Source organism: Crassostrea angulata, chromosome 5 (assembly GCF_025612915.1).
Source record: "Crassostrea angulata isolate pt1a10 chromosome 5, ASM2561291v2, whole genome shotgun sequence".
NCBI lineage: Eukaryota > Metazoa > Mollusca > Bivalvia > Ostreida > Ostreidae > Magallana > Magallana angulata.
The window spans coordinates 31,086,083-31,101,622 of NC_069115.1; the positions used below are offsets into that span (position 1 = coordinate 31,086,083).

At 33.9% G+C, this 15,540-nt stretch overlaps 1 protein-coding gene across 1 annotated transcript; it reads right to left on the reverse strand.

Moving 5' to 3' along the window:
* Positions 1-5,497: 5,497 nt before the first annotated feature.
* On the reverse strand, positions 5,498-14,555 carry LOC128185310 (uncharacterized). The gene is made up of 3 exons (XM_052854938.1): positions 14,018-14,555; positions 11,999-12,188; positions 5,498-7,777 (listed from the first exon to the last, which is right to left on the reverse strand). Exons 1-3 carry the CDS (start codon positions 14,236-14,238, stop codon positions 7,142-7,144), a joined length of 1,047 nt encoding a protein of 348 aa, XP_052710898.1. The 5' UTR covers positions 14,239-14,555; the 3' UTR covers positions 5,498-7,141.
* Positions 14,556-15,540: the final 985 nt, after the last annotated feature.

Sequence of the window (15,540 nt, forward strand, 5' to 3'; positions counted from 1 at the left end):
AGATATGTCTGCAACAGCTACTGTTGAATCGTATATCAGCTTATCAAAGGTTATTGGCAAATCAAGCTTAAAACCTTAAGCGGCTCGCTGTTGGCTAAAAGCACAGGGTGTCCTACTTCTTCCAAGGAATTCAAAGTAGCAGTTTTACTAGATATTTCATTAAATATTTCTTTTCTCAGCACCGATAGAGTGGCTCCTGTATCAACTACCATACATATACTCAGACTACAGAAAGATGCCTTGATAAACATCCCTGCATCTCCTACTTTGTTGGTAGAGTTTGATGAGTTTTCCTTCTGTGATCGGTCTTGCTTTTCGTTAGAAAACGTTCTTCGAGACGAGTTTTCATTTTCTTCGAGCGGCACTCTTTCTTAATGTGACCTTTGTTTCCACAGTTATGACATATGACATATTTTTTCCAATCCACATTTGAAAATCTCTTCTCCGATTTTCCCTTAAGCTCCTTCGACTCCTTCATAATAATCTTCATTGATTTCTGAAGATCTAATATTGATGCATTTACATCATTCAGCTCTGATGTCACTGTTACGTCTAGAGAATTGTCTTGTCCCATTGCTCTTATTGAAGGAGTCACTGCTCCTAGTCTCTGCTTAGCATTAAGGAATGCTTCTAGCTCAATGGCATGTCTAACTGCTTCGTTAAGGTTGTTCGGTCTTGCCTGCTTAATCCTTAAACGCATGTCTGAAAGAGCAAGAGCATCTATGAAGTGATCTTTAGCCAATGTTTCTTTGACATCTCCCGGTACTGTGGGGTAGGCCAAGTTTACAAGTCGCCGTATATTTTGTCCTAGCTCTGGCAATGATTCTGATGCTTTCTGCCTTCGTTCTCTTAGCTCAGTACGATACAAATCCATCTGATCTGGCGGAGCAAATCTGTCACTTAGAGCAGATACCAGCTCCTTATAATTCATTTCTCTTCCGTCAAACAGATTTCCGAGAACTCCTTGAGCACTGCCTCTCAAAGATACAGAAAGGTACAAACCTTTTTCTGTCTCATCCCATTTACACAATTTTGCCCATGCTTCGAAATGTGACTTGTAATCTAGCCACGATGTTGTCACGTCGTATGTCGCAGGTTTGACATTTGGAGCATTTTTCCGGCTCGTAGATGGATCAACACAGCTCGGGTCCTGTATCTCATGAAGATGTGGCTCTCTTCTGCTCGGAGAACGTGTTTTTTTTTCTAAATGTTATATTTTCCACTCGTGCCCGGGGTGTATCTATTTGAATCTGCTTATCATCTCTGTGTAGATAGGGGCTCAGATCATAGTCATCCCTTGCAAAATCGATGACTGTTTTGAGCCCTAATCTGTCTGATTACTTTTTATTCCCACCATTTATACCAGCTCCCTCATCTTCCAAGAATTGGGCAGTAGCAATACCTGAATCAGGAGTAGTCTGCTAGTACCAGCAGGGATAGAGTGGGCGCGTTCCTCAATTTCATACGCAGCGATTTGCTGTTCCAGCTCTCTGATTGTTGCGTTTATGTCCTCCAAATCCATGCTCAATAAATCAAGCAATGACAGTTAAACACAATTGAAACTACAAGTGATTATCGCACCGCTGCCACCAAAACTTTGTAGCGTGCACGTGCAACCCTATTGATTATAAAAAGATGAAAGCGGGTAGGAACCCTCAGTTATCTTTCTGAGGACTAGTAGTTAAATATGCAATATATACATATAAAGATTATAAAAACAAATCGACTGCTAGTCGTAGAATCAAGTATGTACAGGTATGCGCTGGTTCTAATATACAGGTTATGCTTTTATGGCTCCAGCTCTTATAACACGGCTCCGTTTCGTCGTGGCTCAGGCTCTTACAGCACGGTAATTATTGTTTATAAATTAAATAGAAAAAAATATACATATACAAAGCCAGGAAAGACTTGTTCAGTCACGTCTACACTCTGTACGTATATAAAAAAACAACAAACAAAACACAATTGTAATTTTGAAGAAAGTTACCTGATTATTTTCTAGCCTCCCTGTAGCACAGCTTTAGCTTTGACTGACTCAACGCGCGAAACACTTCATTATATAACCTTTCCAAACAACGCCACCTGGCGATCAAAAACTAATTAGAAAAAATGTTAGAGGCGGAATTTCCGGATTGTCACACTGAACCAACGACACCCAGACCTTCTTCGCTCTTTTCAAATTTTGATACTACTCTTCCCTTATTAAAGGATAGAGCAGATAATCTTACCTCAATAGAAACAATGTATGTAGAAGCAATGGAAATTGACCATGCGCGAAATAGTAGGTGTTTTAAATGCAAACAGACGGGACTTAGGGCTCAATTTTGTCCTCAAAATAAACCACATGTCAGGTCCCGTCCTCAAAGGAATAAACGACCCAGTCAAGTTGGAGCTCGCATATGTATCAAAGAGCGCAGCAAATTTGGGGCAGACCATCAAATCGTCAAGGCCGAACATATGAATTTAGCGACCAAGTAAATAAGGGATCATCTCAAAATTTCAAACCTCGCTCTTATTTTGACAAAAAAAACGGGAAAACTAAGACGTTCTTCCTTCGTTGAAGCCCGAAAAAGAACTTTAAACAAAGACCTACATATTAAATTAATTTTACTAACAACCCCCAGTAGATGTTTATTAAAAGTAGGTAAAAATAAATTTAGAGCTTTTTCACTGCACTAGACTAAAGTATATCTTAGAATTTCCAATGCAAAATAAGAAAATTCAACTATGGGCGTTAAGTATTGCAGGATATAACTGTAAGGTAGAGTACATAGAAGGAAGATTTAACTGCTGTGCAGATCTCTTATCCAGATTACCGACAGTCAACCTGGATTGTGAAGGGGAAGAACAATCAGAGCATGATGAGCCAGGTGTTAAGGACAATTTCTTTGAAGTGAATGTAACTCCATTGCCTTTTCACCTAAGATGTGAAGTACAGCAACACGACGAATCTGTCAAACTGTTTATTGCTCTACCAGAAGAATCAGCATCAAAGAAAGTCAACAACACGATGAGCAGATCAAGAAAGTGAAGACTCCGTTAAGTAAAGGAACAGCAACGGCAACCGAAGAAAAGAAGTTTCTGGAAATTTATGGTTTAATGTACTATCTTTCAGATGGAGACTCAGTAGTGCAGCAGTATCATGACGGACTTAGACATATGGGAGTAGACAAAACATATGAAGTAATCAAACAAAAGTACTACATACCAAATTTATACAAAAGGTTATATTCTTATATAAAAGGATGTGTAGTATGCCAAACGAGGAGCAATAAGAAAAATCAATCTCCACTTCAAGAGACAGACATACCACCTTTTCCAATGGCTAAAGTAGGACTTGATCTATCAGGACCATATTCAACATCCTTGTCGGGAAACAAGTACATAGTCTCTTTTATTGACATTTACTCTGGTTGGCAAGAAGCTTTTTCCGTTCCTGATAAGTCAGCTGACAACATAGTACATCTTATATTAGAAAAAATATATCCAAGATATGGCTGTCCTCTTCAAATCCTCACAGACAACGGAACAGAAAATGTGAACAAGAAAGTGGAAGAATCCTTATAAGAACTGAACATCAACCATATCAAAACGTCTTATTACAGCCCTCAAGGTAATGGTAAAGTAGAGAGATTTCATAGAACTCTTAATGACGTGATGGCAAAGAAAATAACAGACAACGCTCAAACATGGGATATTCATCTTAATCAGACGTTGGCAGCCATTCGTTTCCATTCTAACGATTCGTCAAAGTTTTCCCCATATTACCTTATGTACAACAGAGATGTCGTATTACCTCTTGATACGTTAATGAAACCTCGAAGGAGATATGCGGGGGAAGATCAACACAAAATCGCCCTTCAAGAACAACATAAAGCTTTCCTGCTAGTGCATCGTAATATGAAGGAAGCCAAGAAGAAACAGAAAGCTCAGGCCGATAAGAAAAGCAAAAACGATAATTTTCAGGTAGGTGACCCTGTCTACCTTAAGAACAACAGAAAACAAAATAACTTAGATACAAAGTGGCTACCATATTATCGAATCATAGAGCAGAAAGGACCACGCGGGGGTGTTAAGGAAGCATATGGAGTCTGTATTCTGCCTGGTGCAGGCAGATAGCTAACCTTGCACAACGCACAACGCAAACAAAAGTCACACGGGTTTCATAGTTTATTTTGTGTGAAAAACGTTGCCGTCCTGAATAATATTGGTAAAAAACTACAACAAATAGAAATAACAAATTACTAAATAGAAAAAATATAGAACCTTACTTCATACATAGAAACAATATGTAAATTACTTTAAAGACCATTATGGCGTGCCATACTTTTGAGAATGTTTTATTTGCATAATGAAATTGTCATCTGTAACTAAACTTCAAAAATACAATTAAATACTGATAGATTTAGGCAATAACTTCAATAAACAAGAGGCCCAGGGGCCACATTGCTCACCTGAGCAACTTGCTAGGTAGAAGTCGAAATGAGTTCAGTATTGAAGTGTGTGCAGGGGAGGGAGGGTTTGAACAACTTCCTACCGATGCTTCAGGGCGTGATCAAATCCAATAAAGCCTGAAGGGCTTTATGATAGATTTGATCACGCCCGACCGAAATTATCACTTCATAATATTCAAAGAATGATTTCTTATTACTTGTAGTTGAATGATAATTGTTGTAATGTAATCATAATTTTGATGTAAACCTAAACTTCTAGCCTGTTAGGAATTTAATGGCAATTTCAGTTAAGTGTGAAGTTTTGGGTTATGTCACAATCTTTTTCATGCAATTCAGTCGTTACTGTGCTCTTGGTCAACTGATATTATCAACATTGACACTGAAATAGTCTGTTACATGAGCAACCAATGACGGTTTAGAAGAAACTTTCATTTGTCAAGCTTGCGGTTATGAGGCGTGATCTATATTTCTTTTTTTTTTTTTTTTTTTTTTTTTTTACAAAATCTACTTGGAGAAATGTAGGAACAACATGACTTAACCATATTAACAAAAACAGAACTAATTTTGTTATATTTTCATGTTAAATACTAAAATCTGATTGGTTAAGACGCAGTTCATAATACGTTCTATTACCCTCGGCGTTAGCAACACACTTAGCAACGGGTAACATTAAAAATTGTTACATGTGCGAAAATTATGCGCGTACGGTTCGCTGTAGAATTCATGTTAATCCTATATAAAAGCAGTAAAATATGTTAAAAATTAAGACTTCGTGTCGGTTGACAATGGTTTTCTTGGGGTGTCAATTTCAACTGTTACCCTCCCAAACAGGCACTATTTATATACTACATGTATTACATATGTAGTAGAAATAAATACGTATTTAAAAGTTTGATTGAACACGACTATGACTACTAAGAAATATTAAGACCAACAATAAAAAATAATTTCTTTAGGATACGTTGTGATTGAAATTTTTTTGCCAATATATATTAAATATATGTGGTTATCCATTGTGTAGTGAAAACGTTAATAAATTTATCCATGTAGCGTCTGTCTGTAGTGAAAACATTAATATATTTATGAGTTTGATTTTTTATTGAACAATTTGTCAAAACTGTGAAGAAAAAAAATTAGAAAATGAAAAACCTACAGGTTCAAACTTGACTAATTCTATGAGGAAGTAACAAAATGACTAGTTATGTAAATTAAGAAACAGTAGACCCTGAAAACAAAACTAAGGATCTGTTAACCATCAAATAAACATGAAAGTTACAAACTCTCATAAAAATATTAGGACTTAACTAGTAACGTAAAAAGTAGCTGAAGTACAGGTATTTCCTGAAAACACAAGTAAGGGTGTCCAATTCATCAAATAAAGACAAAATGAACCAAATCATCAAATGAACATGAAAGTTACAAACTCTCATAAAAATATAAGGACTTGACTAGTAATGTAAAAAGTAGCTGTCAAAGTACAGGTATTTCCTGAAAACACAAGTAAGGGTCTCCAATTGGTCAAATAAAAACAAAATGAACCAAGATAATCACTATCAGTTGGACATTATAGGTTAATAAAAAAAAAATCAGTAATTTTTCTTCAGCATTTTGTATCAATATAAATATAAGCCATGTTTATAAACTTCTTTTGTCTGGAAAATATTAATTTTGGATATTGGGATGTGTTTAATGAACATACATCCTAGCAGTTTGATGGAATAAAATATTTTTTTCTTAATATTTAAGGACCCTCTCTAAACAAGTGCATTTGTTTCGCGGGATGGGGGGCATTGAAAGAAAAATGTCTAAAGGAGTTAATATTGTGCTTATTTATTTAATTTTCACTATATGGTGTGTGCATTCACACCCAGAAAAAATGTTGAAAGACAACACAGTATAAGTGAATAGAAATTTCTGTTAATTAGTTCAATAGAGAAAATACATGTAAATAACACGTTCAGTTAATTTATCTTGGCCTTTCAAAATACTAAGAATACTTGAATTAATAAGAATTGAGAACTTTATTGTAAATTTCTAATTTTTAGAATTCAGATTTAAGGGAAGATTAATCTAAGCTTAGAAAATACCTTAGAATCAGAACTCTTTAGTGTGCAGTGTAGAGAGGGTTCTTGCACTATAGAGTAAAAATGCAAGAAAGGAAGGAAAACCAATACATCAGCATTGTGTGTGTGTAAATAGAAAACACCTGGTAAAACATTATTATATTAAAGACAAAAACAACTAGGCTCATGTTTACAAAGACTGATGTTTCCTTGGATGTTATGAGAAATGTTATTGTCATTGAATTTAGGCATTTATATTAAAGTTCAATTTATGAAACTGAAAGTACATGTATCTTTGAAATAATCATGTCAAAATTGAAATTAGCAATAAATTGTGTCAGGAGCCCTTCAACATAGTGAGAAAAAAAAATGGCAACTAGCTTGAAACTTGAAAAGATTGTATGCCACAATTCCTACAAGTACATAGCCCATGTACAAGTTATCTACTTAAATTGAACTAGACCATCTATTTAAAACAAGACAACAACACATCAGTTCATGAATTGGCAATAAAAGGTGACATCATTATGCATGTTATCTGTCACATTGCTTCTTTAAATCCAAAGATCCAAAGTTTTAATGGTGATAATTTAGTGACGGTAATGCAAGGACAATGACAGGAAGTCACGCAATGTTAATTATTTTCAGAACTGTTGGTTCATTTGTGGCTACTTCCACTGTGATGTTTGGATTGGACAAGAGATGATTTTCGATTTTGTCTGCTTCAGAGAAACTTTTAAGGATGCTGTTTGCCTTAATGACGGAATCGTTGATTGTAAATCTCTCCTTACCACAAAGAATTTGGCATTTTATTGAGTTTTGAATGTTGGCCGTTTTCTGCTTCATGCCACATTTGGTACATTTCACAAAAGTAGCTGCTGTATTAAAGGATCCGATGCTCTTGTGACATGCAATACACACATGGGTGATGACACAACTCACAGAATCAATGATTAGTTGTTTCTGATTTGTTGACACTTCTGTTGGTGTGTAGAGACATTTTCCAATGTCGTCAATCTTTTCTACAACAGTGTCTGGACTAGTTGTCAAACTTTTGCCCTCAAATGATCGGACCGAGACATTCGTTATGGAGTAGGAGTCACCAACCTTGATTTGCTGTATTTCTTCACCCCAAATTGTAAGAGGAATGCTTCCAGAAATATCTGAGACAATTAATTTACACTTGTTCAATTCTGTTCCTGACTTGAGAACTTGGGCATCTGCTTCTCCTTTTTCAAAAACCTTTACTTTGACACAAGTCTGAAATATAAAAATATTTATAGGTAAATATTTACATCCACTGTATTGATTTCTTTTTTTAATTTCTTAAGAAAAGCCATATCCATTAATGAGTGCATGAACAACACTGAGCAATCCACATGTGTCGTTTTCTTGAACAATGGCGTTCCATCAGTTCTACATACAATATGGCATATTCATCTTAAAAACAATATTTAGTAAACAAATTTAATTTTACTTTCACTCTAAAAAAAGTTTTACTTAGTAATCATTTTTTACTTAAAATCATATCAATAAGTAATAGGTAATTACTTAACATTTACTTAAAAATTTAAAACAATTACTGAACTTCATGTCAATTACTAAATAAAAATATTTTACTTACATTTACTTAATGTGTAGAAATGTTTTACTAAGTAATTCCTTTTTACTGATTATTGTTATGAAAAAAGGGACAATCATTTACTAAAATCAAAACATGATTTACTAAGTAATTCCTTTACTGATACTTGTTATGATAAGGAACTATCATATACTTAACATGATTTACTAAGTTATTCCTTTACTGATATTTGTTATGATAAAGAACTATCATATACTTAGAGCAAAAAAAAGACTTACTATATAAGTATATTATGAGAGAGAGAGAGAGAAAAAAAAAAAGAGAGAGAGAGAGAGAGAGAGAGAGAGAGAGAGAGTTTGCACACAGACAGGTTGGGCAATACAATAGGAAATTTGAAAGTGACTAGCTTTTCAGAAATGGCATATATCTCCTTTGCTTTCAAAAAGGTATAATTGTGTCTAAACCGCTTGATGTTGAATCATGAAGTCCAAGATTGAAGAATTTTTCGTATGCTGTTCAGTGTTTGTTTGTACTTTCACTTTTGTTTCAATGTTACGCCACGCGCGCGCTGATTGGTCGATCAATAGCTAGCCGCCAATTTTCACATTTGATGCTGCCATGTTGTCTGCCATCACCGAGATGGTAAAATGAATGAAAATAAGGGAATAAGGCTGTGCACAAGGTAAAAGAATGATTATCAATGGAGTGTTTACTTTTGGAATATCTACGGCTAAACAGAGGACGAATATAAGTGAATGAATCGAGTCTCAACACCCAAGGCCACTGCATGTACCATCTCATGCATGATCATGAGCACGTTTTTGAAAAAGTAAGTGAAGTAATGAAAATATATTCGTTGAATGGCAGTTTAAACAGTTTTTGGAATATAAAACAAAAGACTGTGATCTTTAATAATGAGTTTAACAGTTTAAGGCCGTCCCTATGACAATAGACCAATCCACACTTTACAAAAGTTATCTCCCTTGGCCGCCATATTTCTCACAGTAGCCTTTGTAGTTTAGAGGATTGTAGCTTCGTCATTTGACATTAGAAATCGGTTTCCTTTGTGAATTTTGATTGCCCCAAGTTGGGGCAAACCACACATCAAAGGAATAAATTAAACCCTAAGAGATTTCTTCACAGGACGCCCAAATATTTGGTTGCATAAAGAAGGGAAAAGTTGTTTTTTCCCTTTTGACCTTTGGGTTGACCCCGCAAAGGGGAACGACTTTTGCAAGGTGTGGATTGGACTATGCCGGGTGTCGAATCAAGCAAAAAGCTCGTTATTGACATCGTTGTGATGCATGAAAAAATAATTTGAATTCAAAATTTATTTAAACAACGCCAAATTTAGATAATTATCATTACAAAGTGTATAAGTACATTTTATATGACTTACATTTTTATTACTTAAATTAAAGAATTCATGTTCTACTCGCATAGTCAGAGTTAGTATTGCAAATTTGTAACTATATACTGATATAGAATAATAGATGGAGTAAGTATGATAAATAATAGGCTAACTTGTTTTTCTTAGAAACTGCTTTAAAATTGAAAAAAAAAATATGCTTATATGAAATCCATTTATCTTCCCAATAGGTGTCTGCCCTGGTGACCGGGTTACACAGACCTAAAGAAAACCTTGCATGAACAACTAACTCACTGATTTTATTATCAAATTATGCAAACAAAAAAGAGTGAAAACAGAATTTGTGTAAGACTACGCAGAAAAGCATATAAAGAACAGTGCTGAAGTCTGACCATTCCATTGTGGACATTATTGTGATATTCGGCTATTTGTGTGATATTGTTTATGTGTAAAATTAAATCGGAGAGCACATACAGGAGACTGTCATTAAAAAGACATCAAGAATGCCTTAAAGATTGCCGTGATTAATTGTAATATGACCAGTGACCTTGCAAGGCTTAATTGAGAACTATATGGTTTGAACTTCGCTCATTGTGAACTTTTGTCCAAGTCCATCTGTGCATGCATGTTGTGATCAAACTGCATTCAAGTTTATCAATCTGCAGCAACAAATCATCACCGTTACTGTTTTCTCTCAAGTGCACATTTGTTGTAACTCCAAGCTAGTCAAATTAGCAACCTTGTACACATAACATTTTGTTAGCCAGTTTTTTTATATATGTGTTATGGTATTACAGATTTATTGATTTACACAGTTGTCTGGTGGTTTTTTTCCCTAAAAATTTCTTAGTTCACAGTTATCAGCGAGTGCAAGGAAACAGAATTTTAGGCGTTCAATTTTTAAAAACAATGTGATATAATATTTGGAGAATAATATGTCTACAACAAGTAAAAAACAAATGGGTAAACCATATTGGTATGGAATAAGTAAATTATTTAGATAAAATAAGTATTGCTATTACTTAATTAGAGAATATTTTAAAATAAATGAATTTGATTACTTGAAATGAGAATTGAGTAAATAAATAACAAATATTTATATACATTTTAGTAATTGCAAAAAAAGGAAAAAGTGAGTAATAAATTTGTCTACTACAAGTAATTAAATTACCTAAAACAAACCATATTAGATAAACTAATGAAAATAAATGAATTTGATTACTTGAAATGAGAATTATATTGAGTAAATAAAAAACATATTTATATACATTTTAGTAATTGCAAAAAAGTAAATAGTCTACTACAAGTAATTAAATTACTTATAACAAAATGATTTTGATTACTTAAAATAAGTATTAAATTGAGTAAATAAATAACCAATCTGTATATACATTTAAGTAATTGCAGAACTGATGAGTAAAATGAATCACAAGTAATTGTATTAGTGGTATTTACTAACTACGATTCCAATTACTAAACGAGATTGCCTTTTACTTGCTATTCTGACTAATTGTATTGCTTAATATTCATAGTTTTTCTTAATTCAAATTCTTATTTTAAAAATGTATAGTAAATTTTTTTTAGAGTGTTGACTGTTCTTTAATTGTAAATTTAAAGTTTAATTCAATTGTAAATACAGCAAAACTCGGTTATAACGAAGTCACTAGGACCTAAGAAATTACTTTGTTATATCTGTAATTAGTTATAACCGTTTAAGAAATTCATTAAATTTACATAGCTGGGGATCCAAGGTGACTTTGCTATATATGTGAATTTGCATTATCGGTGTTTGTACTAAACTTGTTTTACTGTTTAAACAATAAATTACTTTCTTTGTTTGTTAATATGAGGAATTGACGCAGCAATTATAGAAAAATATTGATGTATTTGATCTACAATGGCTGCAACATTAATTCCTGTACTAACAACCAAAGAAAGTATTTTATTATCTAAATTACAACATTAAACTACACTGAGTGGCCAAATGTATTGCAAGAAACATGGGTGACGTCATCATGTTGAACTCGGTTCAAATTTGTTTTCAATGTTGACGCATAAAGAAATAGATTTGGAATATAAAATTCCAGATGTGAATTAGTTGCTGTATTATTTATTTGCTGGACTGTTTAAGTTTTAACTTGAGCCAACGATTTCTGGTGTGTTGTGAACGTAAAGTAATATTGAAGAAAACAAGAGAATTGTCAACTGAATTGGTGTGAGTTTTGTTAAAATTTGAACATAAGGGATGTGTAGAAGACAACCCTGAAGTGGAAGGCACGAGTGACAGATGAAAGGGGTGATCGGGGAATGATGGCCCTGAGAACTGTCCAAAAGGAAAGTAATACCCCCTGCTGGGTTTTCCAGAGGCCAAATAGACGGACAAGCTGATTCCTATATACTCCCCAGACTTCGTTTAAGTGGGGTATGATTAACTGTATACTCTGGAGACATTATTTGTAAAACTAATATGTTTCATTTATTCCACAAATTTTTTTCTTGATTTTTAATTGAGCTAACATTCGATTTTTACCTTCTGGAAAGCATTGAGGTTTTCCTCTACTTGTTTTATGGTTCTATATTTAGTATGCTCTGGCAACTGGAACTCGAAGTCCAAGTTTCTTGCAGGGGTCATATTTGAGCGGTGGTTATATTTGACATCAAATTTTCCACTTGATTTCAGACTGGGTGACATTTGTACATTGTGAAGTGTCACTGGTGTTCTGAAATGTAACCAAAAAAGAGTTTTACAAACAGTACAATAACTACAATTAGGTACACATTTAACAAGGCCAAGTCTAAATATTTCTACTGTAAGAGATTTTAATAATAATACTGGAGAAATTTATGTTGTTTTGTGAATTAAAAATCTATTTTAATGAATATTATTTACTGGTATTTTCTTAACAAAGTTTCAGTGCAAATTCCAAATACCATAATACATTTTCTTTGTTTACCCTAGATGTCAGGTTAACAGATGGTTCAATACATAACAATAAGAATTTTAAGACTTAATATAAAAAGTGGCACTATTGACTTCTTGTATTGCACCATGCAAACAAAATAATAGTTATCTGAATATGTACACCAACATAAGTTGTAATTGCACAATGGTAGTCAAAGAAATAATAAAATTTAAAATGACTGCAAATGCATTAATTACAATGGTAAAATAAGGTATCGAACAGTATTTTTAATATATATTTGCATTTTATGTAAAAAAAAAATGTTGTTTATGGAAAATCTCCCCCTTAGCCAAGTTGGTAAGGGGGAGATTCTCCCACATAGCAGCTTTGAAAGGTTAACAGGTATGTTAATTTAAGTTGTGATGTTGACATACACAAAATAATGGACATATGATTGCTCCGTTATACTTTTAGATTGATTTATGTCTGGGATAACTAAATTTTGGAAGTTCAAGTAAGACATATTATTGTCATATTTATAAAATAACCGTTTACTGACAATTTGAGCCGAAATCTGTATGGTAGTGAATCGCTGCAAATTGCACCATTACACCCCTGCGAATGTGTTCGGAATGTTTTCTTTATCGTTGCTAAGTATGTAATAAATCCAGAGGTGCTTGAATGAAAGTTCACGAGACTTCATTGATATTTGTTCAGTTCCTGTGAAATTTCGAGCGGAAGTACAAGTGTTCGGATAATATTCTGAAAATATGTAAGTACTGGTCGATTTTCATATCATATCCTAGTTTGATTTATGTTAAAACGGGAAAAGCTTTCAAGATGTATGTCTTATTTCAGCATCTAGCAGTTATTTATTTTAAACGATAATATTCAGAACAGAGTTATCGTTCGTGTTCAACTGTGTGTAGAGTGGTTGAAAATAGAAACATTGGGTTGCTTAATAAAATCATAGCCATGTTTGATGCCTGTGGTGTGCAATACCATGTTTTAAAAAAAGTAATGGGTGTCCGTTTCAACTTTTGTATTAAAACTTAGTATATTGAGCCATTTTGAAGGAACATTCTGCATAAAATGGTATAGTTTGTTTCACTATTGATGTTATTACTAGGTCAGGCGCGCATTGAAAATTAATCCTCAGGAGAGATCTTTTTTAGGCATGTTAGTTGCAACAGCAGACAAAAACTAATTTTTGTATAGTCACATTTATTTCTAGAACACATTCTATTCATCAGTTAATGAAGATTAAGTTTAAAATCGATAAATCTCTAGATTTTATATTTGACTACAAGAACCTACTATAGTAGATCTGCTGTGAAATAGACTTTATACACGAGGTACGATTTTTACTGCGAAACTGAATGGGTCAAATAAAACCACGTGGTCTAACATTTTAATGACAATAACATTCGCAGGGGTGCATTATGTAGATGCAAAGAGATGAGCCTTTCCCCAAAAGGGGGGCTACATTATAGATTGCGAGTTACCTTCAACTGTTCAAGATGGCGTACAAGGAAGATAACTAGGAGAACATTCGTCATAAGAATTCAGAAAACTAGGTACTTGGAATTACAATGAAAAAAAATCTATACATTCAACTGACGCTATTGAAAAAAGCAATTACTTACTTGTTTTTTGACATTTCTAGCATTTGTTGATGTGCGGAGGCACTGAAGGAGACGGCATTGGTGTATTCATCCTTTCGTTGTATTGTCATATTAAAATATCTGCTCCCGTTTGCCGAAAGTTTTACTGGGGACACGCAGTGGATAAATCCAGTCACCATGGTTTCAGGGTCTGATGGTGGCGGATTTTCATCCATCTTTCTTTTTTTCTCTGAAGATGTCATCTTAGCTTCTTGGCTCACTGTTTACTCGCGTGGAGATGACGTTATGCTATTTCGAAGTTTTCGGGCTTTTTTATTCAAGTATACAAAGAAGTCCGAGATTTTTTCCCGCTAAAATTCTTTACTCCCGCCAAAAAATTGAGTGTGACTAAAATGGGAGCGAAACCCGGGCCGGGCCGGGATTTTCGAAACTGATAGTCGGGTTTTTGTTGATTTCTTGAAAAATACTCATTTATTCTACACGAAATTAGCAGGAATACTTTATTACAACTTGTATTGTCTTCGCTTAAATTTTTATTATCACAGAATGAGTTTTTCAATATAAATTGCATGAGGTCAATGTTTTTTCTTGTTATCAGTTATTGGAAGTCTACCTGTCGCTTCAAGTATATAAAAATGGTACACGTAGATATTTCTAAAAAAGCTTACCGTCTTTAGCAACAATCTTTTAATCACTGTAAACTATTTATTCGTATCACACAGTATCATACCGTTTTATTCTTGAAAATTTCTTGGATTTGTATTTCTAAATAAGCTTTTTGCAGGTATTAGCCCTACTATGGTTGTAGCTCGGCCTTCTCCGTAAATTTCGAGATTTTTCGACAAGCCTCCGTTACCTTTTTCTTACAGCATTTCAACCAATGAAATAATATTAAAAGAAAAGTTCATAATGCAAGAGAGAAAATGATAGGCCGAAGACTGTAATCGGGAAATGGGAAATAGAAATTATAGAATACAGCAGGATTAACATTAAAAATTAGCTTTAAGTTCATATTTAAAAAATACTTAAAAGAATACAATATCGAAAATACACCATTCTTTAACCACAGGCACCTGACATTACTTATTTTTCTTTTAATAATAAAATATACCCATACTTAGTATATATTGTAACGTCAGGTACCTGTGGATTTAACTTATGGTTGGTACCTATTTAGTGCTGAATAGATAGAGTTACCTCCCGTTGGCCGCCACATACTAGAGGTCGACTCGGTGAGTTTTCGTCTTTGTCTTAGCAAGTTTAATTAAGAAAATATATCAGAAATATTTGGTTGAAAATCTTTAATATGTTGACAGTGCGACCGTTTTGGCGAGGGCAGATATAAGTTTGTTATAATTAATATTGGGCTTGTCAAAGTGCACGTGACATTTATGATTTGGTGTGTCTAGACCTTGACGTCACATGACGTTGTACGTTACATTTTAAAAAAAGGCCCAGGGGCCATATCGGTCACCTGAGTGGAAGACATTTACTTGCAAGAATTATGCCTGTAGATGTTAGAATAAGGACTTCCTCTTTTTATT